This window comes from Perca fluviatilis, chromosome 4, assembly GCF_010015445.1.
Source record: "Perca fluviatilis chromosome 4, GENO_Pfluv_1.0, whole genome shotgun sequence".
In the NCBI taxonomy this organism is placed as follows: domain Eukaryota; kingdom Metazoa; phylum Chordata; class Actinopteri; order Perciformes; family Percidae; genus Perca; species Perca fluviatilis.
In genome coordinates, this window is record NC_053115.1 from 3139270 (window position 1) to 3164075 (window position 24806).

General features: G+C 42.3%; 1 protein-coding gene across 1 annotated transcript in view; it reads right to left on the reverse strand.

Moving 5' to 3' along the window:
• The window catches only part of cdk18 (cyclin dependent kinase 18), an 83297-nt gene that overhangs the window by 15803 nt on the left and 42688 nt on the right, over positions 1–24806 (reverse strand). The window contains exons 3-9 of the mRNA XM_039799058.1: positions 9225–9361; positions 7567–7698; positions 7211–7267; positions 3528–3642; positions 2170–2264; positions 1994–2056; positions 1167–1290 (exon numbers count right to left, since the gene is read on the reverse strand). Coding sequence (XP_039654992.1) covers positions 1167–1290; positions 1994–2056; positions 2170–2264; positions 3528–3642; positions 7211–7267; positions 7567–7698; positions 9225–9361 — 723 coding nt within the window. The remainder of the gene's footprint in view (positions 1–1166; positions 1291–1993; positions 2057–2169; positions 2265–3527; positions 3643–7210; positions 7268–7566; positions 7699–9224; positions 9362–24806) is intronic.

Sequence of the window (24806 nt, forward strand, 5' to 3'; positions counted from 1 at the left end):
CTGCAGAGATCTGAGGAGCAGTTAAAGGTGCACTACGAGTTCCTGCAAGGTTTCAGCGCGATTTCATTTTCATCTCAAATGGTAGTCATCTCTCCTTGATCCGCTAGCTGCCTGGTCCCTGAACACACCGTGAAAAAGCCCGGTCTCGGGAGACAACACAGGGCTCGTAAACGTCAAACGGACACTAGGGGGCGCAGGCTGTGCACCAAAATACAACAAACCACGTTCCAGCAGCTACTCTCAGATACAACTCACGTTACTCAATCAACTCTGCTCACTGTGCATGCACACTAACCCCCACTCCCTCCTCCAACCATCTTGTCGGTGATTGGCTGGAACGTGGTTTGTTGTATTTTGGTGCACAGCCTGCGCCCCCTAGTGTTTATTTGACGTTTACGTTGTCTCCCGAGACCGGGCTTTTTCACGGTGTGTTCAGGGACCAGGCAGCTAGCGGATCAAGGAGAGATGACAAATGAAATCACGCTGAAACCACGCAGGAACTCATTTGGCACCTTTAACCATAGTCCTCATAAATCGACCAGAGTTGAGAATGCCAACACAGGGAAAGCAGAAGGTAACGGGCATCCGGCCGAAATGAGGGGTCTCCAGCAGAATTTCCGGTGGCAACTGAACAAATCCGGAAGTGAAACTTCGGCTAGTCTAGACCACACTCTATAAGAAGAGCTGCTACAGGAGATGGAGGAGAGTCCAGATGTCTAGTTTTCTCTCAGACGACTTGAATTTTATAATGCTGAAAAGTTATGTAATTTTTTTCCAATGCCCCTAGCCTTATAGTGGGGTGAAACTGTATCAGAGCATAAGACTCTTTTGAGGTGTGGTCAGTAACACTTCATATTATCTTAGCCCTAACATGTGTGTTAATCATAAAAATGTTGGAACAGTCCCTCTATTAGCTCATATACTGGGTTTAGTTAAAACTATTGAAGAATAGTCAGGGAATACTGGTGAATACCAGCCAAACATGAGACAATTTCAGAGAGAGGGGCACAGTTGCTAGGATACAGCAAGTAAGAGTGCTAAAGTAATCGGCATCCCCGCGTGGCAGTGAAATATAATTGAAAAGAAATCGTGCTCTTTCATTCCAAAGTGTGTCTTTACAGCCACATTTGCACTTGTTGTGGATGTGAATGTGCTGTTTTTCCTACCGAAGTCGGCCAGTTTGAGCTCGCCCGTCTCGTTGATGAGCAGGTTCTGAGGCTTTAGGTCTCTGTGGAGGATTTTCCTCGTGTGACAGTAGGACAGACCACGCAGCAGCTGGAACATGAAGATCTGCAGGAGAAAATGTTAAAATCATGTGGATGAAAAACTAGACATCTGTGCGATTATAATGGGATATGAATTACCCATAAAATAACCTCCGATTCTAGTCTCTCTCTCTCACCCCTTTTGACTCCTCCTTTGCCCTGAAGGCCTGGGACTGAAACTGAAACCCTAAACAACTCCTCAATTTTGGGAATGTGAATATATTTCATAGTTTCAATTCCAGGCCTCCATGGCTACCATGCAAAACGGCCAAAATCTACTTGATTATTTGCTTTTTGGCTTGAGAACAAGCAGCTGCAGAATCTGACGCTGTGAATGTGGTGGCAGGGAACTTGGGAATGTTTGAAATAAACTGAATCAAATATATGATATGGCTTAATTTTGTGAATTTGCACACATTTAAACCAATGGACCAGCCCTTAGTTATGCTGCTAGAGGTTTAGACTGCCGGGAGACTCCCTATGACACACTGAGCTCCACTCTCATCCTCTTTCTCTCCATCCGTGTGCATTCATGTCTCATTAATGCATGTTACTAACTTAGCCTCTTCCCCGGAGTCCTTGTGCTTTCTCGCCTCGCAGATTTCCTCGGATTGTGGTGGCACCTATGATTTGACACTTTAAATAAAATGTAATTGAATCTAATACAAGTCCCTCTCTCTGGTATATAGTCAGTAGTGGTTGACATCGGATTCATGCATGTGGCTCACCTTGACGTTGTGCATGCTCATGAGATTCCCGCAGTTGTCCAAATACTGTTTAAGGTCACTGTCCTGGAAGACACAAAAGGTCAAAATGTTCACACTCAAATCTATCCATAGTCCACTTGTGCGATTGAGGGCAACACCTTTTCAACACCTGCATGCTGAACTGCCGATGTACTCACAAGATACTCAAACACCAGAGTGAGGCAACGTTCGGTGTGAATGATGTCGTGCAGCGTGACGATGTTGGCATGTTTCAGGTTCTTCAGCAGAGACACTAGGTGGACAGGAGAAGGAGACATGAGTTGTGCTGTTTTCTCCAGGTGCTTAAAATGCGACTCCAGCACAACAACAGCAACAGCGACTTCAGGTTTAAAGGAACACGCCGACTTATTGGGACTTTATCTTATTCACCGTAACCCCCAGAGTTAGACAAGTCCATACATACCCTTCTCATCTCAGTGGGTGCTGTAACACTGTCTGATGGCTCCAGCATTAGCTTAGCCTAGCACAGAACATGCAGGTGACTGGTTCCAGTAATCCTACTGCTCCGAATAAGTGACAAAATAACACCAACATGTTCCTGTTTACATGTTGTGATTTGTAGAGTCACAGCGTGTACAAAAAACAAGGTTACATGAGACACAGCCGTCTTCTAACCGTAAACAAACCGGGAACTATATTCTCAGACAGGCTTGCTGCGAGCATATCACTCCGCCCAAGTACTATATTCTTCCGCCTGAGAATATAGTTCCCGGTTTGTTTACGGTTAGAAGATGGCTGTGTCTCATGTTACATTGTTTTTGTACACGCTGTGACTCTACAAATCACAACATGTAAACAGGAACATGTTGGTGTTATTTAGTCACTTATTCGGAGCAGTAGGCTAGTTGGAACCATTCATCTGCTGGCTCTGTGCTAGGCTAAGCTAATGCTGGAGCCATCAGACAGCATTACAGCACATATGGAGATGAGAAGGGTATGTATGGACTTGTCTAACTCTGGGGGTTACGGTGAATCAGCTAAAGTCCCAATAAGTCAGCGTGTTCCTTTAAACTTGTTGTCTGAAACAAAACTCACCTTGTCTCTTAAATCTAATACTGTAGTCGTGTCCTTAGAGACTCAGTTTGAACTACATTGGTGGTTTAGTCTAAACTCAGCTGCTGTGTCCTAGAGAAATCATGTAAATGCTACTCGATACGAGGTCATCGTATCGGAGTTTGAACTTAAACATACTGTATACATGTCTTAATTCAGGCAGTTTTTGTACATTGTACATAGTACCATTTGTACATATAGTTACAAAAAGTAGTGCACTATAATTAGTATGTATTCCACGTATTCATTTTTGTATGCAATGACTGCAGCTTTACAAGAGCGAGAAGATCTGCAAACGGAGGAGGTCGGGATGGATGGTTGGGTCCTAAAACACAGGGGCTGTCAAGTAGGGGAGTAGAGTTTGAGTCCCGGGTGAAGTTAAGTGTGTGTGTGTGTGTGTGTGTGTGTGTGTGTGTGTGTGTGTGTGTGTGTGTGTGTTTACCTTCTCTGATAGCAGTGCAAGGTGCTCCCTCCTCGTGCTCCAGCCGAATCTCCTTTAACGCCACCAGGTTCTCTGTTAGTTTGCTTCGCCCTTTAAACACTGTGGCGTACGTCCCCTAAGGACACACACACACACACACACACACACACACACACACACACACACACACACACACACACACACACACACACACACACACACACACACACACACACACACACACACACACACACACACACACACACACACACAGGTGAATTCTGATAATACTATATTCTATAAAGAGCTGTTTCTTAACTGCCAGCAGGTACAGTACTTTTTTTCTATTAATAGCAATAGAATAATTTCGTTAGTTAGTTAGTTAGTTAGTTAGTTAGTTATTAAGTTAGTAAGTTTATTGTCTCATCTTCCAAGGCACATACACATAAATTGTAACAGATAATTCATTCCAATTGACTAAATGAGGTTAGACGTTTTAACTGCTATTACCCATGAGCAGCCTCAAGAGTCCACAAACTCCTCCTCTGATTTAATCCATTCATTTAATGCATATTTCTTTCTTTAGGATAGCTCATGATTATCCTTCATATATCCTAGCTTTGAACTGCTGACAATTCTTCTATCATTATGTAGTCGACTGTAGGTGTTTTTAACTGTATACCAGGGGTGTCAAACTCACTTTCATTTATGGTCACACTGGAAAAGAGAATCACATCAAGGGCCAGACATGGAGAGTTAAATTCACATGCATACATCGAAAAATGTAAAATATCGTTGACTGTATTACTGAATGTCGCTTTTTTGGTCACTTTTGTAGCTTTTTCCGACTTTTTTGTGGCTTTCTCAGACGTTTGAATCACTCTTTTTTTGTTATTGTCGGTTTTTGCATCGTTTCGTTGCTTTTTTTTCCCGCTCTTTTCAACTTTTGTTGCACTTCGTCAGACATAAACCCCTAGAAAGTCAGCAAAGAGTTCCTCCTGCCATCATAGAGATTATCAAATCATGCAAAACAATGATTGATGATTTCATCGTCTGAATATTAAAATTCTTCTGGTTCTGTGGGAGTTTTCTCAGTCTCAGAGAGTTCTGAGAGTCGCGTCATTTGAAAACAGTTTTCCATCTTTTTCATTTGGTGCACAACTAGCCAGGGCCAAAATGTATACACGGGCCGGATCAAAATGTACGAGGGGCCGTAGTGTTAATTTTGTCACCTATTTTTAATTTAGTCTTAGTCTTAGTCTTGTGCCAAAATGTTTTGTTAGTCAAGTTTTAGTCGACTAAAAGTCTCGTCATTTTAGTCAAGTTTTAGTAAAAACATTTTAGTCTTTTTTTAAATAAATTATTTCTGATAACCATTTCAGTCAAATAGTTATAAAAATAAATAAATGCTATAAAGTTAGATAAATATTGAGCCTCTTCCTTATTTCACCAGTAAACGAGAAAAACAACCACTGCATGGGGAAAGGATATTTTACAATAAAATAAATGAACGCAACATATGTTGTTTTTCAGACAACGGCAGCTGCAGACTGTCGTACGTCTCGTGTTGGAAATAGAGACAAACCTTTACACCATTTAGCTGTCAGCATTTTAACTGTGTTAAATCCAACCGCTAGCTAACGGTAGGCTAACGTTACCTGCTGCCAAGTGTAGTGTTAACTAGCTAACGGTAGGCTAACGTTACCTGCTGCCAAGTGTAGTGTTAACTAGCTAACGGTAGGCTAACGTTACCTGCTGCCAAGTGTAGTGTTAACTAGCTAACGGTAGGCTAACGTTACATGCTGCCAAGTGTAGTGTTAACTAGCTAACGGTAGGCTAACGTTACCTGCTGCCAAGTGTAGTGTTAACTAGCTAACGGTAGGCTAACGTTACCTGCTGCCAAGTGTAGTGTTAACTAGCTAACGGTAGGCTAACGTTACCTGCTGCTAAGTGTAGTGTTAACTAGCTAACGGTAGGCTAACGTTACCTGCTGCCAAGTGTAGTGTTAACTAGCTAACGGTAGGCTAACGTTACCTGCTGCCAAGTGTAGTGTTAACTAGCTAACGGTAGGCTAACGTTACCTACTGCCAAGTGTAGTGTTAACTAGCTAACGGTAGGCTAACGTTACCTGCTGCCAAGTGTAGTGTTAACTAGCTAACGGTAGGCTAACGTTACCTGCTGCCAAGTGTAGTGTTAACCAGCTAACGGTAGGCTAACGTTACCTGCTGCCAAGTGTAGTGTTAACTAGCTAACGGTAGGCTAACGTTACCTGCTGCCAAGTGTAGTGTTAACCAGCTAACGGTAGGCTAACGTTACCTGCTGCCAAGTGTAGAGTTAACTAGCTAATGGTAGGCTAACGTTACCTGCTGCCAAGTGTAGTGTTAACTAGCTAACGGTAGGCTAACGTTACCTGCTGCCAAGTGTAGTGTTAACTAGCTAACGGTAGGCTAACCTGTCGGTGCCGTAGCACCGGGTCTCGGTAACAGCTGAATATTCTCTCTCATGATGAAAAAGTAGAGGCGATTGTAGACGAAAATGAAGAGAGATTTTATCTTAGTTTTTATTTTATGCAAAACATTTTAGTCTTGTCTTTTTTCGTCAACAATAATGCACGTTAATTTAGTCTTAGTCAGCGTTTTTGGACGTTGGCGCAGTCTCGTCATCGTCTCGTCTTAGTCATGGAAAAAAAGGTCGTTGACGAACATATTTAGTCTCGTCTCGTCTGACGAAATTAACACTAAGGGGCCGCGTTTGACCCGCGGGCCTTGAGTTTGACACATGTGCTGTATACCAACTACTCCAAGCTGAAAAGAGCAAAACCTTTTTAGATATTGAAAAAAAGGAACAGAAATAAATGAGGAACTTGTGTCATGGCAAATCACCGTCTTCCACTGCATATAAACCAAACTATGCCTTTGTGAAACACAGGTTATGATAATTGAATACAATTAATACAAGTTTTTTTTTCGATCCCTCACAACTGCTGTTATCGGGCCCTATTTTTAACGAGCGCATGGTGTGAAGCGCCTGGCGCAGGTGTGTTTAGGGCGTGTCCAAATCCACTTTTTGCTAGTTTGACGGCAGAAAAAAGGGTCTGTGTGCCGGGCGCCTGGTTCTAAAGGGTTGTACTTAGTGTCTTCATTAATCAGAGGTGTGTTTTGGGCGTAACATGCAATCAACCAATCAGAGATCATCTCCCATTTCCTTTAAAAGCCAGGCGCGTTTGGACCTTGGAGCATTGCTGTTATGATGGAGGATTTGCACCGTTTTTGTAATCTTCTGCATGTGTGTGTGCTGCTGTGCGTCCCTGTGTGTGTAACAAGCGTAGTGTGCGCGCGCTGGACGGGAAATTGACAACTGGGTCGGTCGTTAACTAGCAAAGACACTTTTTTTATTGTTATTATATAAGCTGCACCAGCCAATCCCAACTAATGCAAGCAAATGACCACACTGGTATTCTGTTTGTTGTGTTTTGCTGCTTTGTTACCCAGCTCGATTTTAACATGTACTAGTAATTATCATAATTCACATAAATAAAGAGATTTAAGAATTCACCAGAATGCAGGAAATAAAGGTGTTTGATGCTCAAAATGTCCTGGGGGGAGGACCCCGAGACCTCCAGCTTGTTAAAATAAAAAGGTAAGGCTCTTGACCATCTAAAAATTGTTAAAAGGTGAATGTGTGAGTAATCTGTTGAGACATACCTCACCCAGTTTGCCGAGCTTCACGTATGTCTCCAGTTTCCCAAAGCCTATGTCAGACTAGAGGCACGAAGAATGAAAAAGACAGATTAATCATTAATAATTCATGGTTATGACTCTCCTCTGATTGAACCAAAGAACAGTCAAAAGATCATTTTGCAAACATTAGTTCATGTTTTCTAAAGTTAATTACAGTAAGCACAAATCCTTTGCTATATAAAGACAGCCAGCCAGCCAGATAGATAGATAGATAGATAGATAGATAGATAGATAGATAGATAGATAGATAGATAGATAGATAGATAGATAGATAGATAGATAGATAGATAGATGATTATGTATTAATATAAAGCACTAACCAGTGAAGCACGTCGAGACATGCGGCTGACAGGTTTGCAGAGCGGTGAGTTGTCACTCTCCAGTTGCAGTTTCTTGAGAAACTCAGGAGGCAGACGGATGTCCATGGGCAAAGACATGCGCTTACTGACGTCCTGCAGGATGGTGGGTGCAGAGATTAGCCACCTTTTTAAACTACTACACATCTTTGGTACAGACATTAACATTATTCATGTGTTAGCCTAACTAACAATCAAACCTCATGACATACAGTACAGGCCAAAAGTTTGGACACACCTTCTCATTCAATGCGTTTCCTTTTTATTTTCATGACTATTTACATTGTAGATTCTCACTGAAGGCATCAAAACTATGAATGAACACATATGGAATTATGTACTTAACAAAAAAGTGTGAAATAACTGAAAACATGTCTTATATTTTAGATTCTTCAGAGTAGCCACCCTTTGCTTTTTTATTAATAAAAGGGACAAAAGTCCACTAATTAATCCTGACAAAGCACACCTGTGAAGGTAAAACCATTTCAGGTGACTACCTCATGAAGCTCATTGAGAGAACACCAAGGGTTTGCAGAGTTATCAAAAAAAGCAAAGGGTGGCTACTTTGAAGAATCTAAAATATAAGACATGTTTTCAGTTATTTCACACTTTTTTTGTTAAGTACATAATTCCATATGTGTTCATTCATAGTTTTGATGCCTTCAGTGAGAATCTACAATGTAAATAGTCATGAAAATAAAGAAACACATTGAATGAGAAGGTGTGTCCAAACTTTTGGCCTGTACTGTATGGCCACAAGCAGTAGCAAGTGTTTTGAAATCAGTTTAGTGGGCGTGGTTAGCTGACTAACAGGGACAGACTGACACGCCATATGAGTGGGGTGTGTTTGCGTGATGCTGATTTAGTCCTGGCCAAAGCGGCAGGTGTGGAGATGAGATTCAGGTGGAGATAATCACGGAAGCACCACGCTGACAGCTGCAAACCACACGCTTTCTACACAGAGAACACTGCTAAAGACAAAGACACTGAAAGACTATTCTTGTTTTCCTACAACACCACTTTTGTAAAAGTTCTAAACCCTTTTATTAGAAAGAGGTACATATATCCTGTGGTAGTTGACTGAAGCTATCAAACTGTCTCAGCTCTCTCTCTCTCTCTCACTGTTGCAACATTATTTCTGTCTTCACAACCTGAGCGCTCACTTCCCTCTGGCATAGCATCACTTGACTGTCTGATATGAGTGGTGTAGAGTACAAGACAGACTCAAAGTGAATCACACTCGCTCCACAGGGACTTTTGAACTCTGTCACATTTCCATTAAAAAGTCTGGTGCACTGGGGAGGGACGAAAGCGTCCGAAGTGACTCATCTCACTGAGCTGGCATAGGTGGAAATGGACAAATGACTCCTGGGAGGAGAGTTTAAAAACAGGAGAAAGAAATACTTGATGATATCTATGTCAGACTGCTTTTAATTATGCACTCTAACCTTGACAGTTTCCTCTCAGTGCTTAATGTGCAACACATAAATCACTGTGGAAGAAAAGCTTGGCAGCATGTGACTACAGCGAGAAAGTGAACTTTTCGCCTGTTAACTTTACCCCTCATCAGTCATAATAACCCTTGTCCTGCCACAGCTGCTCTTTAAACCTCTGCTACTTGCCTCAATGGAGAAACGTCTGTGCTGGGCCTTGCTGTGGAAGTGGAGGTGTGACGGAGACTGAGCTCCCGGTGTTGTTGGTTCAGGGCTCGAAGGACTGGCATCATGAGAGGGAGGACCCAGCCGGTCTGGAGTCAGGCCTGACGGAGGAGAATCATAATCACGTAACAACAATCAATGGCATTGATTCTTCAATCTCTGGAACTCAACAGGTCATAGCTCATCTATAACTGGTTAAATGTGATTCACATGATTATATATGTATATACACTAGCGGTCAAAAGTTTGGGGTCACTTAGAAATGTCCATTCCACTCCATTATAGACAGAATACCAGCTGAGATCAGTTGCATTGTTTTTTAATCAGGGCAGCAGTTTTCAGATTACATTAGGTGCTTACATAATTGCAAAAGGGTTCTCCAATGTTTTCTCAGTTAGCCTTTTAAAATGATATCAGATTAGTAAACAGAATGGGCCTCTGGAGCATTGGATGAATGGTTGCCGATAATGGGCAATGTAGCTATTGCATTAAAGATCAGCCACTTCTGTCTACAACAGTTGAAAACCCTTTTGCAATTATGTACATAATGCAATCTGAAAACTGCTGCCCTGATTACAAAAACAATGCAACTGATCTCAGCTGGTATTCTGTCTGTAATGGAGTGTAGGCCATTTATACTCAAACGCCTCAAATCTATGAGGGTTTTAAAATAACTTTTTGTCATTTCCCTTCAGTCTCTGACTGGACCGGCAAATCAATGGAGCAAAAGTTCTGTTACTGGGGAAATAAATTATTCATAAAATTAAACTCTATATATCCTACCTCAATCAGTGCTCTGTTACAAGTCTACTTATGCCCTGTCTTTGGTTGTCTGTCCTATCCATTGTCTGTCTTAAATGTTTAAGTAGTAACTGCACTTTATGTAAAGTCTATAATGTGTGTGCACTAAATGTAGCCTGTCTTGAATGTCGTTTGTATATAATGTCGTTTTCATATATTTTAAATGTGTAACACCACGAAACGTTGTTTCGTCTCACTATCTACAGTGTATATGGTTGAAATGTCAATAAAACCCACTTGACTTGACTTAATTATATGAACTCTACTCCAGCATAGAGTAGGTTTCAAGATTAGTAATGCTGTTCATAACAAATTCCTACCCTACCTACGTAATGTAACTTAAAAATAGCAACATCAGACAATTTGTTGCCCCTTTTTAGGTGTTAGGAAAAATCCTCAACATTAGTTGTGTTCTGGTTTCAGAAAGATGAAGACAGTTGGACAACAATTAGATACAACACAGGATGAGCCTGGTCCTACCGGACTCTGGTACACTAGCCTGGTTCTACCGGACTCTGGTACACTAGCCTGGTCCTACCAGACTGGTACACTAGCCTGGTCCTACCACACTCTAGTACATTAGCCTGGTCCTACCAGACTCTGGGACACTAGCCTGGTCCTACCAGACTCTGGGACACTAGCCTGGTCCTACCAGACTGGTACACTAGCCTGGTCCTATCGGACTCTGGTACACTAGCCTGGTCCTACCGGACTCTGGTACACTAGCCTGGTCCTATCGGACTCTGGTAAACTAGCCTGGTCCTACCGGACTCTGGTACACTAGCCTGGTCCTACCAGACTCTGGTACACTAGCCTGGTCCTACCAGACTCTGGTACACTAGCCTGGTCCTACCAGACTCTGGTACACTAGCCTGGTCCTACCAGACTCTGGTACATTAGCCTGGTCCTACCAGACTCTGGTACACTAGCCTGGTCCTACCAGACTCTGGTACACTAGCCTGGTCCTACCAGACTCTGGTACACTAGCCTGGTCCTACCAGACTCTGACTGGTAAACATAAAGTCCAGTGTTTCCAGTGTGGAGATGTTTTTTTACAGTGTGTTCAGGGGACAGACAGCTAGCAGATAGTGAGGAGATGTTTTTTTACAGTGTGTTCAGGGGACAGGCAGCTAGCAGATAGTGAGGAGATGTTTGCTGTATATGACCAAAAAAATGTTGTAGCCTAAAAAAACGTGTGACATCATTTAGAGCACCTTTAATATAATTAGTAACACCTGATCTGAGCTACGTTCACTCTGCTGTTTGACATGTCCTGCAAAGAGAGGACAACACGGCCTACAGTAAAGAGTCTCCGTGATAGGAGGTGTGTGTGTCAGAACTTGTTGCTATGGTACACACACACACACAACACACACACACACACACACACACACACACAAGCTGCTGTTATATGAATGACAATAAAAAGATAAAGAAGGCAGACAAATAGAGGCGAGGTGGCGCTCAGGCCCTGTTCAGACCCGGCATTAATGTGCATCTCGAGTGGCCACTTGTGATCGGACCTTTCTTCCTGCTCTATATGTAAATAAACATGTACATACTTTGCGTTTAGAAAGACCAAATGACGTTGGGAGGCAGCAGTATACTGCTAAATATAAAATAATAATAAGATAAAAGGTATATTACTATAGTAATATACCTTTTTGTTAATTTGGGCACATTGGTTGAACCTCAAAATATAAGGCGACAGGCGAACAGAGCGTCAACGCACCGGAACGAAAAACAGGAGGATAATAAAATACAAAACACAAGATTCACTCTGAGGGGTGGTAGAGTTAGTCCAACCAGGAAGACTGTCTTATCTAACTCACTCATTTCACATTACCTTCTCTCTCTCTCTCTCTCTCTCTCTCTCTCTCTCTCTCTCTCTCAATTCAATTTCAATTTCAAATTGCTTTATTGGCATGAATGTCAGAAATAACAATATTGCCAAAGCATCAAGGATAATAATGAAGTACATGCACTTATCTTTTTTTCATCTCTCTCTCTCTCTCTTTCATCCTCTGTCTCTCTCTCTCTCTCTCTCCCTCTCTCTCTCCCTCTCTCTGTCTCTCTCTTTCCTTGTCTCCTTCTGCCTCTCTCCCTCTGTCTCCCTCTCTCTCTTTCTCCCTCTCTCTCCCCCTCTCTTTGTGTCTCTCTCTTTCTGTCTCTCTCTGTCTCTCTCCCTCTCTCTCCCTTTCATCCTCTCTCTCTCCTTGTCTGTCTCCCTCTCCCGCTCTCCTTGTCTCTCTCTCCCTCTCTCTCTCCTTCTGTCTCTCCTTCTGTCTCTCCTTCTTTCATCCTCTCTCTCCCTCCCTCTCTCTTTCATCCTCTCTCTCCCTCCCTCTCTCTTTCATCCTCTCTCTCCCTCCCTCTCTCTCTCCCTCTCTTTCTCTCTTTCATCCTCTCTCTATCCTTGTCTGTCTCTCTCTCATCCTCTGTCGCTCTCTCTCTCCCTGTCTCTCTCCTTGTCTCTCTCCCTATCTCTCTCTCTCCTTCTGTCTCCCTCTCTCTTTCATCCTCTCTCTCCCTCTCTTTGTGTGTCTCTCCCTCTCTCTCTCTCTCCCTCTCTTTGTGTGTGTGTCTCTCTCTCTCTCTCTCTCCCTCTCTCTCTTCCTGTTTCCCCATCAGCTGATTAGGGGTGTTTGCACTTTTAGTTAAACTAATTAGATTTTGCCATAATCGCTTTTAGCCAATCGTATTTATGCCATCAATATCTAAAAATGTTCTCCTCTCTGTTGCATTCAGCGGTCATTCAGTGCATACGTCACGACCCCCCTCCTCCACCCGTTTCACCTCCAGTTCATCATTTTTGGCGCTCAGGTCTGTGCTCCCCTCGTCATCCATCCATCCTGAGTTCAGCTCTTCAGATCTTGATCACCACCACCAGTGTCTGGACTCATCTTATACTGCTCACAGCCTCTCTACCCCTTCAACATGATGACGTCACAATGGGTCTAATCACTGAAGACTTTCTCATTTATCATCTGTTGCATGTATAAATAAATATATTATAAGTCTCTCCTGATTCTAATGTTTAAAAATACAAAAAAAATGGTTAAAAATACATAGAGCTACCTACAGTATAAAGGCTGTAGCCCCACCTCACGTCACGCCTGGAGAAATCAAAACCATACCGACTAGGTCTATTCCTTGGGGGTGTTCCAGGCAAACTAAAGGCCGTTTTACAGTCGCTGTAGCCGAGCTCGCGGGCGCCAATGTGGCGTCAAAATGACGTACACTGTAATAAATTTCATGTTAGTTTAACTTGGAAATGCAAGTTCCCTTGCTGCCTTGAAAATCGAAGTTCACTCAACTTGAAGACTGCCTTTGTTTCAACTTAGAAATTAAAGTTAATGAGGTTGATGTAACTACAGTGTTCTAGTTTTGTTAAAGTTGTTCTTTTAGTTGATTTAACTTTGTATTACTTGGTTTAACTTCATACTTTAAGTTCAAACAAATCATTTATTTTCTTTAATAATGCAAGAAACCTTCCTTGCCTAGTATAACAGACATACCTTTCTTCTTTATTTCAACTCAGACTTTCAAGTTAAAACAAAATAACCACATTTCTAGCGGAGATACCGTGGGTGGGGCCACCCCAGGGACCCGTGCAAAACAGCGGCCTCTCTGCTGATCTTGCGTCAATACCATAAAATGGCCGCTAGTGAAGTGACACGCCCCAGATTAATGGCTGAAGAAAGCCTATTACTGCTCAATGTCTAATACTCCTGCTCTTCTTACCAAGCGTAACAGTCACTTAACTCATGGTTACAAAAGTAAACCAGCACAACAATGACAATTACCAGGCAACAAAATACTACATTCTAAACCGCGGTTAACGAAACGGAATCCATAAAGTTACATTTGTATTTCGAACAAACTGCAAACTTTTCAGCAAATTTTAACAAAACTCTATTTACACCTTGCATCATGGGAATTGGCCAGCTAACGAACCAGTTGCAGTCCTGACTGCAATTGGTTGATAACTTAACTTACATACCTAAGTTCAATCAACACATACATTTTTTTAAATAGTCAACCCAATGAATAAATGCAAGTTTAACTTTCAAAAACTCATAAAGTTGAGTTCAAAATCGACAACTTGTATAAGCTCGTTCAGTTAAAAATAAGAAATAAGTGGACATAACTAAATGGGTCTGTAATATTTTACAGTGTAGATCTCACTGCCGCACCAGGATTTTGAAATGTTCAAACAGGAAACATAGACGAGCTCGAGGGTAACGTGATGCCAGGACTCTCAGAGTGACTGCAAGTCTCTCTGGTAACCTTACTGGGTTAAGATGAGTTCTTTTATGGTGAATGAAAGGCTCGATCCCACCAAGTAGCTCATCCAATCAGATCCAAGCATTGACGCCAATGCTGCTGCCAGTTCTGCCGTTGTTTACCTTTTTCTTCTTCTTCTTCTAGTCCGTAGAAATAGCAAAGTCGGTAGCCTTTCCTCATTAGTGCCACCGCTGTTCAGGAGAAGACGCTCCCATGACGTCACACTGGCGCTCGACAGGTCGGCTACAGCGAGTATACCCCACGTTTAAATCGGCCAAGATGTCTGACGCACTCATTCTCTCTGAGATTCCCAAAGTTTTCAGATACCATGGACAAAGCCAGCGTAATGATACGCACTTCTGCTAGCAGAGGACTTCAGTTGATTGAGCAGTTCTTCAATGTGGCCTTGGACTCATTTGCACACACACTGTGTGTGTGTGGACAGTGTTGCCAACTTTGCCACTTTCTCGTTAGATATAGAGACTTTTAAGACCCTCTCAGCGACTTTATTTCGGAAAATTGACTTATTCAGACCATCAGGATAAAAAAGGGAGAAATACGTACAGTATATTGTAATTTTGTTCCCATAAATGCTGCTCAGAGTAATCACAGTCCACAGAGTGTCCACAGACACTAAGTTTTATGCAAATGATGTGTGATGATGTCACCAAGATGCAAATGAACGTATGCCGCCATCTGGTAACTTTAGAGACTTTTGGAGCTAGTACTACCTACTTTCATTGGTAAAGAGTTGGCAACACTGCCCAGACCACTTCCAAAAGTTGTCTGAGCTAGCGCTGCAACTAACGATTATTTTCATGATCGACTGATCTAACGATTACTTGCTGGATTAATCGTTCGGTCAGAAAATAGTGATGAATGTCCATCCCAGTTTCTCAAAGTCCAATGTGATGTCTTTAAATGTCTTGTTTTGTCGGTCCAAAACTTGTTCAATATGATATAAGACAGAAAAGAGCAGGAACTACTATTTGAGAGGCTAAAAACAGTATGTTCTGCCATTTTTGCATGAAAAATTCTTTTAAAAAGGTCCTATGACATGCTGCTTTTTGGATGCTTTTATATAGGCCTTAGTGGTCCCCTAATACTGTATCTGAAGTCTCCTTTATATAGAACTTAGTGGTCCCCTAATACTGTATCTGAAGTCTCTTTTATATAGGCCTTAGTGGTCCCCTAATACTGTATCTGAAGTCTCTTTTATATAGACCTTAGTGGTCCCCTAATACTGTATCTGAAGTCTCTTTTATATAGACCTTAGTGGACCCCTAATACTGTATCTGAAGTCTCTTTTATATAGACCTTAGTGGTCCCCTAATACTGTATCTGAAGTCTCTTTTATATAGACCTTAGTGGTCCCCTAATACTATATCTGAAGTCTCTTTTATATAGACCTTAGTGGAACCCTAATACTGTATCTGAAGTCTCTTTTATATAGACCTTAGTGGTCCCCTAATACTATATCTGAAGTCTCTTTTATATAGACCTTAGTGGTCCCCTAATACTGTATCTGAAGTCTCTTTTATATAGACCTTAGTGGTCCCCTAATACTGTATCTGAAGTCTCTTTTATATAAATTCAGCCTTGGTGCAGAATTACAGCCACTAGAGCCAGTCCCATATTTACGGGGGAGAGGGGCAAGGTGGAGGGTGGGGGTGTGGTCTTGACCAACTGCCACTTTGCTCGTTTGAAAGCCATGATGTCTCTCTCTCTCTCTCTCTCTCTCATGGGTGGGCCAAATTCTCTGGACGGGCAAAGCAGAGAAAGGGGAGGTAACCTTTCCCCTTATGAGCTCATAAGGAGGAGATTCCTGATTGGCCCATCTGAGCTTTCATTTTCTCAAAGGCAGAGCAGGATACCCAGGGCTCGGTTTACACCTATCACCATTTCTAGCCACTGGGGGACCATAGGCAGGCTTTTTAATGTTAAAAAACCTCACAAAGTGAAATTTTCATGCCATGGGACCTTTAACGATTAATCGATTATCAAAATAGTTGGCGATTATTGTTCTTTCGCTTGACTAATCAATAAGTCAACGTATCGTTGCAGCTATAGTCGGAGCGATCGGATTTAAATGCGTCCTCAACGCGTCTTGGGTGCGTTCACACCTGTGCTGTAAGATGTTTATGGCAGGTCTGAACAGGGCCTCAGATTTAAAAATGCCTGGATGAGAAGGCGTTTGTAACAGCGCTACAGAGAGGTCTTCTAACAGGCCACTTTGTGTCCGATTGATTGAAGGTCTAAATGGGCTGGGGGGTTGAAATTACATTCTGTCTGCTTTTCATTTGAATATCACAGCTACAGCGCTCCTTTGATCTCCCGATGCTAATTAGGGTCAGTAAAGGTGACACTGATATGAGCGCACACAGTGCCTGATTGCTAAGATATGGATGGATGTCTGCTAAACATCTTATTATGAAAAACCCAATCCAATATCGCATGGCACGTTTTTTTGTCATGTTTTTGACGAGTTTCCATCTGAAACTGTGGTTACAGTGAGCGGGAAACAGGCAGAGAGTCAGGAAAGAAATAAGTGTGTTAGGGAATAAGCTTCACAAATAATTGCAGAATTTACCCCCAGGCTATGTTTTGAGAACGATTTCATATTGACAGAGTTACACACATTTTAGTCTTGCATTGCCAGACCTACTGTATCTCCACAGCGCTGCAGAGATAGGTCTGGCTTCACCACAGATACATTCTGGGATAGGAGACAAAAACGCTCTGGGTTGTTTGCATTTCTTTTACAACCAATCACAATCGTCGCTAAGCTCCGAATGCAGCGACGGTGGCTCTGCAAAAAGGTCTCTGGAGGCAAACTTGTTTTGGTGGAACATTACATTACTCCTGGCAAAAGAAAACAGCACATAACATTTTAAATGAAGTGAACTGTTCACACAAGACAGAAACATTTAAACCTACAAGCTGGTCAAAATAGTCATCGAGCAGCTTAAGGTTAAGTTCCCCTCCTCAGACACGCATTCGAAACTTAAACACTTTTAAACTCGCGGCAGAAAATAAGACTGCACACTGCAACTTAATTAAACACGCGATACACATGCGCAGCATTTAGCAAACGTGCTGCAAATACACACAACACAGCCAAATACACAAATACAGAAACAATGCAAAAAGAAAATCGCTCAATCCCCGAAAACAAATGCAACAACAACAAAAAACGCTGCATCCAGATTACACAACGGAAGTTCTCCAGGCCTCTAGGGGGAGCGCTGAGTGGGACAGCTTGATTATGCCGACTACTGCTGAGGATGCTGAGGCCAGCGTGTTGGCCAATACGAGCAACAAAAAGAGAAAGAACGAACATGGTCATGTTCGCTTTGCAATTCCGGACAGGGAGACCAGAGGTACTCAAACTGACCCTGTCTTGATTTCTGCCTACCCGGGGCCCCAAGACTCAGATGGGCCCTTTTTTAAGATCTTTCGGTGTGGGTCAGTGAATGGACGATGGAAGAGGACGAAGATCCATCCTTAATCCACTGGAAATCCAGGCGTGTGGAAATTATTCACACATGTCAGGCCTGGGTGTTTTCGTAACCCAACACAAGAAAATAAGACGTCTTATCTTGAGGGGGCCACTCTCCTGAAATCGATGGGAGCTGTTTCTTCTGACGATGAAGCAGGCTTTATTCCTGTGTGCAAAGACTAGTATGCATCTCCCGAGACCAACAAGCGGTTCCTGTTATTATCGGATTGTAGTGGGGTTATTCTGGCGATCATCCTGGACAGGAATACGCTCTGAACATTGCATAATTTAGTATTTTTGTATTTTCATGGGAGGGTGTTGAACGAGAGTATGTGAAAACCCCAAAACAGCTAAAACTACACTCCTGCTTTTTGAAATGTATTTGTATTAATCCAAAGAATAGTTGAGACTGTACTTCTGCTTCTTCTGATATAAGTTAACCCAAAAACAGCTAAAATATATTTCTGCTCTTGAAACTATAATACTGCTTTTGATTTTGGTTTGTGAGTGTTGATTCGCTTTTAAAACTATAGGATTGCTTAGAAATATAATCATGCTAAACGTCGTGTTACTGATATTATTATGAAACATGCTTAGAGACATCTTAGTGTGAATTACTGTGTGTAGCTGCCCTTTTGACCCTGCAGCCTAGAGAGGAAGTATGTGCAAGAGGCCGCAGACAGATGAGGTGTGTTGTGTAACTGTCTGCTTGAACCTGCGGCTGGAAAGAGGAAGTGCCCTAGATGCACACAGGAGAGAGAAAGATGTCTGTATTACAGTATTTCTGAATTGCTAAAACACTAAAATCCATTTGCAAAACCAAAGTTGCAAGTGTACAAACCACTTTATTGGTTGAATCACACAGTTTGCAGAACCTTTAACACTTCTAATGTGGTTAGACACAACTAGCAAATCGGAATCACTTTTTGTGCAAAACTGTAAACACATTGTCATTCACAAAGCACATGTAGCATTGTGGTGCACACAACTCAAAATACACACACACAACGCCGCCAAAAGAGTGAAACACAAGCAACACGCTGTTGTCATCGGTAACACACAAGCACTCAAATTTGAACACACCTGTTTCAAATCAGTAATGTGTTGCACCTAATCAGTAATCAGGATATAAAGCCATGTCAAATCCAAATGGCATGTGTGATTTTCACAATGGAGGGCAGGAGGTGGAGGTGGAGGTGGAAGAGGAAGAGACAGAGGAGGAGGAGGAAGAAGAAGATCAGTAGCCATCATTTCCAATGAAATTAGAGCAACATAGATGTTCTGGTTCATGGAATAAGTATGAGGGAAGCAGGACTACATGTTCAACCAAACATAAGCAGCTTCTCTGTGGCCTCCATCGTCAGGACATTCAGAGAAGAGAACAGGTAAGTGTACCATCATTTGTGGTCCCTCAAACTTACAGTACAGTATGTACAGTCCTGGAACGTCTCAGTAAATTACTGTAACATATCTCTAGAAATTGGCCCTTTTCTTGCAGTGATATACTTGTATAATATTATTTTATGTATTGTACATATTTGGTGACATTGCAATGCATTAGGCCTGTCTGTACATTTCTAACAAGAGGTTTTATTTGCTAGAATTGAAAGACTGCAACATGCCGGTGGAAGGAGACGTATGTTCTCACAACAGCAGAAGACCATTACTGTCAATCTGGTCCTTCAAAATAATCTCATTCGTCTGCGTGAAATACAACAGCGAGTTGAGGAAGACAACGTGAATTTTGAAGGAATCAACAATGTGAGTCTCCCCACAATTGACCGTGTCCTGAAACGCAACCTGATAAGTCTCAAACAAGCCTACAGAGTACCATTTGAGAGAAATTCTGAAAGGGTAAAAGAGCTACGATATCAATATGTACAAGTAAGTACATCTTTACTGTGTTGAATGTAATGCAGCACATGTATGCTGTTTGCTATGTCATTTACGTTACTTCAAAAATGTATTTTTGTTCATTTCTATAGAGAATGTTTCAACTGGATTCCATGGAGAGGTCTCATGAGTGTAGCCTGATGAGAGCGTCATGATCTCGCGAGCTCCAGTTTTCCACTCGCAGATCAGTCTGGCATCTTGAGAGAGAGAAAATTTGGAGCCATTAGCCAAACGACCGGGCCAATCAGCGTTGGTTTTGAGGTGGGTTAGGTGGTGATAGACAGATGGTTTATCCAATCAGCTAACCAGTATTTTCAGACAGCGGTCCGGGAACCTGAAATGGTGTCTTTTATTCCTAAATTCTGGTTACACAAACGGCAAATATCCTTTACCGACATGCTGCTTGCTTGCTGAGCTAACAAGCTATGCTTGGCCTGCAGCAGCAGGGGTAGCCTGGCTTGTGGTTATATTTTCATACGCTTCGTTGATCTGATTGGTTGTTTTGGCCCGTCTATCACCAACATAGGTGATAGACAGATGGTTTATCCAATCAGCTAACCAGGATTTTCGCCCCTTCCCAAAAGTTCTCCAACGGAAAGTTCCCAGATGGATATGCCGAGCAAATGTGAAGCAATCCATCTGGCGGAGTCAGGTTTTCATGAGTGCATCTTCTTGGATGAAGCTGGCTTCAATCTCACCAAGAGGAGAAGGAGAAGCCGCAACATTATTGGTCAACGTGACATTGTAGAGTTGCCAGGGCAGCGTGGTGGCAACGTGACCATATGTGCTGCCATCAGCAGCTTCGGGGTTATTCACCACCATGTGACTGTAGGGCCTTACAACACTGCCCATCTTCTAACGTTTCTGTATGCTCTACAGGAAGCACTACTGAGACGTGAACAGAGAGGTGATGAGCAGGCTGAGCATCCCATGGATGTGGTAATCTGGGACAATGTGAACTTTCACTGTGGTCCTAGAATTCGTGAGTGGTTTGAAAATAACCCCCATTTTTATAAACATGTGCCTCCCACCCTACTCTCTCTTCCTTTTTTTTTTATGCATGGAGGTGGAAGGTCTATGACAGAAATCCTTATGCACAGGAAAATCTCATTCAGTCAGTGGATGCAGCGTGTGACAACATTGGAGTGGAAGCGATTCAAGGTTGGACTCGGCACGCTAAAGGATTCTTTCCCCGTTGTTTAGCGAGGGACAGGATTGCCTGTGACGGTGATGAGGTCCTGTGGCCTGACCATGCCCAGAGGCATGATGCTGAGGCAGAATGACTCCAAGACATTGCTTGCTATCGATCTGCGGCATATTTTGTTTGTGACTACATTTGTGTGCAGGATTGTGAAAGTACTTCATAATACATTTTAATAAATTTAAAATGTTTTCCCCTGCTCTGCCATGAGTGCAGTGTTTTGCATTTATCTCTGTAATAATAATAAAAATAATAATGCATTTTATTTATAGGCGCCTTTCTAAACACTGAAGGTCACCTTACAAAATCAGCAAGAAACACTCAATACATTAAACAAGCAATCAGAGAAACAAGCAATAAAATAACATAATACTATTAATAAAAGAATATTTTAGTAATACTGCAGTGTGTAATGACTGCTGTGTAGTGTTTATGCATTAGCTGTGTGTGTGTGTGTGTGTGTGTTCGTTCCGAAAACAGTGTTTGCTTTTGGGTAAAGATAACCTAGGTCTGAAGCATTTGTTTAATATAGCAAGACAAGTCAAAGGTTTTGACAGTGTAGCTTAAGTTTGGTGATTTGTGTTTTAAGGTTTTGAGAAAGCGAGAGAAACCTTCAAAAAATGTTTTAGCAATTCAGAAATACTGTAACCTAGTGATGAACTGAGCCGTTAGATTGTATGTTAGATAGCTAAGTGCATATAGGAAACGTCATGAGATGTTTTTACGTATATCCAATAAAATGGTAAAACACACCTCACTTGGATAGGTGGGTTGAACCCCAAGAAATGTACATATAAAAATGGGTGCTTTGCCAAAAACTGGGGCTCTTGGGCTAATTTTCTGCTCTCTTGACCTGAACCCTGGCTGTAGGGACATCCTGTGTCTTAAGAGCGTTTTTGAGTGATTGAACTTAGTTCATTTTTCCATTTTATTTTTTTGCTTATTGGTTTTTCTTGTTCACTTTTTGCTTTTAAATAAAATAAAACCACCTGTGTTCGTCTTGAACAAGGTGACCCAAAAAACCTTGAGTTATTTTTTTTGTTGCCTTTTTTAGAAGACTTTTTTCCCGTCTTTCTCCTTGTCCTCCACTTCACCCGTGCAAGCGGGGAAAACCCTAAAAAGGGGAAGTGGGAGCTCCTCTTTAACCGTGTGGTTTGCAGCAAGCCCGGGGACCGATCTGACGAGCAGACCTTCGATCCTCCAGCTGACCGGAAGCTTCTGTGACCACGGCAGAGGTAGCTGTCCGAGTGGGAGTAATCAATTGTAATTGTTTGGTTGTAAAGATCTTCTGTGTGCTGTGTATTTCACATACGGGGGACATCTGGGTTGTCAATCAAAAGCCTCTTGTCTCGTCATCGGGTTTCCACTGTAGCGAGGACCCGTAAATGCGGGTGTGTGTGTCTGTCTCTCTAAAAATTATCTAAACCATAGGGAAGTATCTTAAACTCCTTTGAACTTATATTTCTAATATTTCTAATATTTGAACCTATAATGTTTTGAGGTATATTAACATCCTACTTTATTCTGATCATTCTATAACTTGTATTTAGGCCATATCTGAACTATCTATATGTAGCTAGAAGTGATTAACTTTAGCCTACTTTCAGAAGACACATCTGGAAAAGTGTTATCAATGGGGCCCTCCAGGACAGAGCCAGTTGCTATGAAGCCATTGGTCAGTTATCGATCCCACCCCAATTTATGGAATATACACATGTGGTCCACACACAAAGAACTTTAGAGTGACTTTTGAGAATCTGGGAAACTGGTCGCTCTCCGGGCTCTTCAGAGCTTGTAAATTGATGCTGAATTCCTTGTTGTAAATAAACCTTTATAATCAAGAAACAGTGTCGACCGGATTCCTTCCACACAGCAAGGCAGCATCGCTACAAAATACACCACAGTTTCAATACCTACAGTATTAAATATAGGGAAGTATCTGAAATAACTCCTATGCCTCTAACTGTCACATCGCTCCACATCACGAACATGCTAGTTAACTTTAGTAATTAAACTTAAACAGCTAATGTAAGTCCAAACTGCCTGTGAGCTTCTCCTGTACTGTTTTGTGACTTTGTGCAACTGTGTGCCAGATGGTTTTGATAATTTGAAAACTCACTGTCACATGTAGAACTGATTTATATCAACCGACTTGAATAACTTTTGATTTGTTATTCCTTTTAATCAGGATGTGTCTCTGCAGAGACACTTCTCTGATGAAGAAGCTCTCAGAGCTCTTAGAGCGCTGATGTGTCACAGTGGCTTATGCGATTACTCTCGTGTTTGTATGGGAGGGAGCTCAGCTCGAAGCAAAACAGCTTTTAATGGACTAATATATGGAAGGTAAACAAGGGGATTGTGCCTAATGTAAAATATTAGTAGTTAGTCAGGCAGTAAGTCCTGGCTACCTCTAAAGGTTCTGACACACCAACCCGATAATCGGCCGTGGGACAGTCTGACTCAAGTTTGGTCCGATTTGACTTGTTGAATCGGCCAGTGGGCAGTCTGACTCAATGACCAATCTGATTGGTGGAGAGCTAGCCCTTGACTAGCGAATCAGTGCACTTATGTTAAAACACTTACCGGAAATGGTGAGCGGGATGAGCGTGACGAACGCCTCTCAAAATCTGACGAAAATCTTTCAAACTGACTTTTGTCACAACTTTGTCGAGCCACCATTAGGTCGGCTTTGAAATTCGGGATAGACCAGACCCACGTGACGCATTCGTCATTTCCGGTTTCCATTTTTTGGGCGACAATACAGATTAGCGCCGCCTGCTGTTATGGAGACTTATTACGTCTCGCGCACGCGCAGAACGTACGCTCAAGTCGGCGTCTCTTCGGTGTGTTTCGAGGCACTTTTTGGACCTCGGGGAGCCGAATGACTGGCCTGACTGGATGAGCGTGACGAACGCCTCCTCAAAATCTGCAAAATCTTTTTGTTGATCTGAAATGAAGACAGATTCAGCAACTGCACGGCCCGTTTCTCTCTTAAAATGTTTTCAGAAAACACGTTTCGGTGAACTATTTTAGTACAATATGAGATCGGATTCCAAACAAGCCTCCATTAGGTTGGTTTAGAAATTCGGGAGAAGCCAGAGACCCACGTTCATCATTTCCGGTTTTCATTCTTTGGACGACAAAACAGATTAGCGCCGCCTGCTGTTATGGAGACGTATTACGCACGAGCAGAACGTACGCTCAAGTCGGCGCAGCTTCGGTGTGTTCGGAGGCACTTTTTGGACCAACTCGGGGAACCGAACGATCAGTCCGACTGGCTTTTGTGCCGACGGTCGGCTGTCGAGTTGGTGTGTCAGAGCCTTAAGGACAACGACTCAAACACAGACACCCTCAGAGTCTACCTGTGTTTGTATGCAACGCATTCTCATGAACGGGTTCGTATGATATCGTACGAAAACTTACGCACAACAATTCGATTGATATCCTACCCAATTACAGCGGCCGCCGGCTGTTCTCGAGACAATTGGTCAGTTAATTAGCGGTCTTTAAAATAACAATTTAGCTGAGAAAAGAATACTGTGAGCCGGCTACAGAGCACCGTGAGGTGTGGTTGTTGCAGTTTAGCCGACAAAAAGTGACAGTCCTGCAGCAAAGACAGTTTAGGCACCAAAACGACTGGTTAAGATTAGCAAAAAAGTTGTGGTTTGGGTCTAACCACCGGTCCCCTTCAGTAGTACTTGAGTCCCGGGACACAAACATCCGTTTCTTGATTGTTTTCCCCTTAACTTCCACACAACACGAGGACACACACTACTGGACTTACAGCAGCTGTCAATGTGATGCATACAGTAATAAATATGTGGAATACATACAAATTACAGTGCTTTACTTTTCATAGCTATAT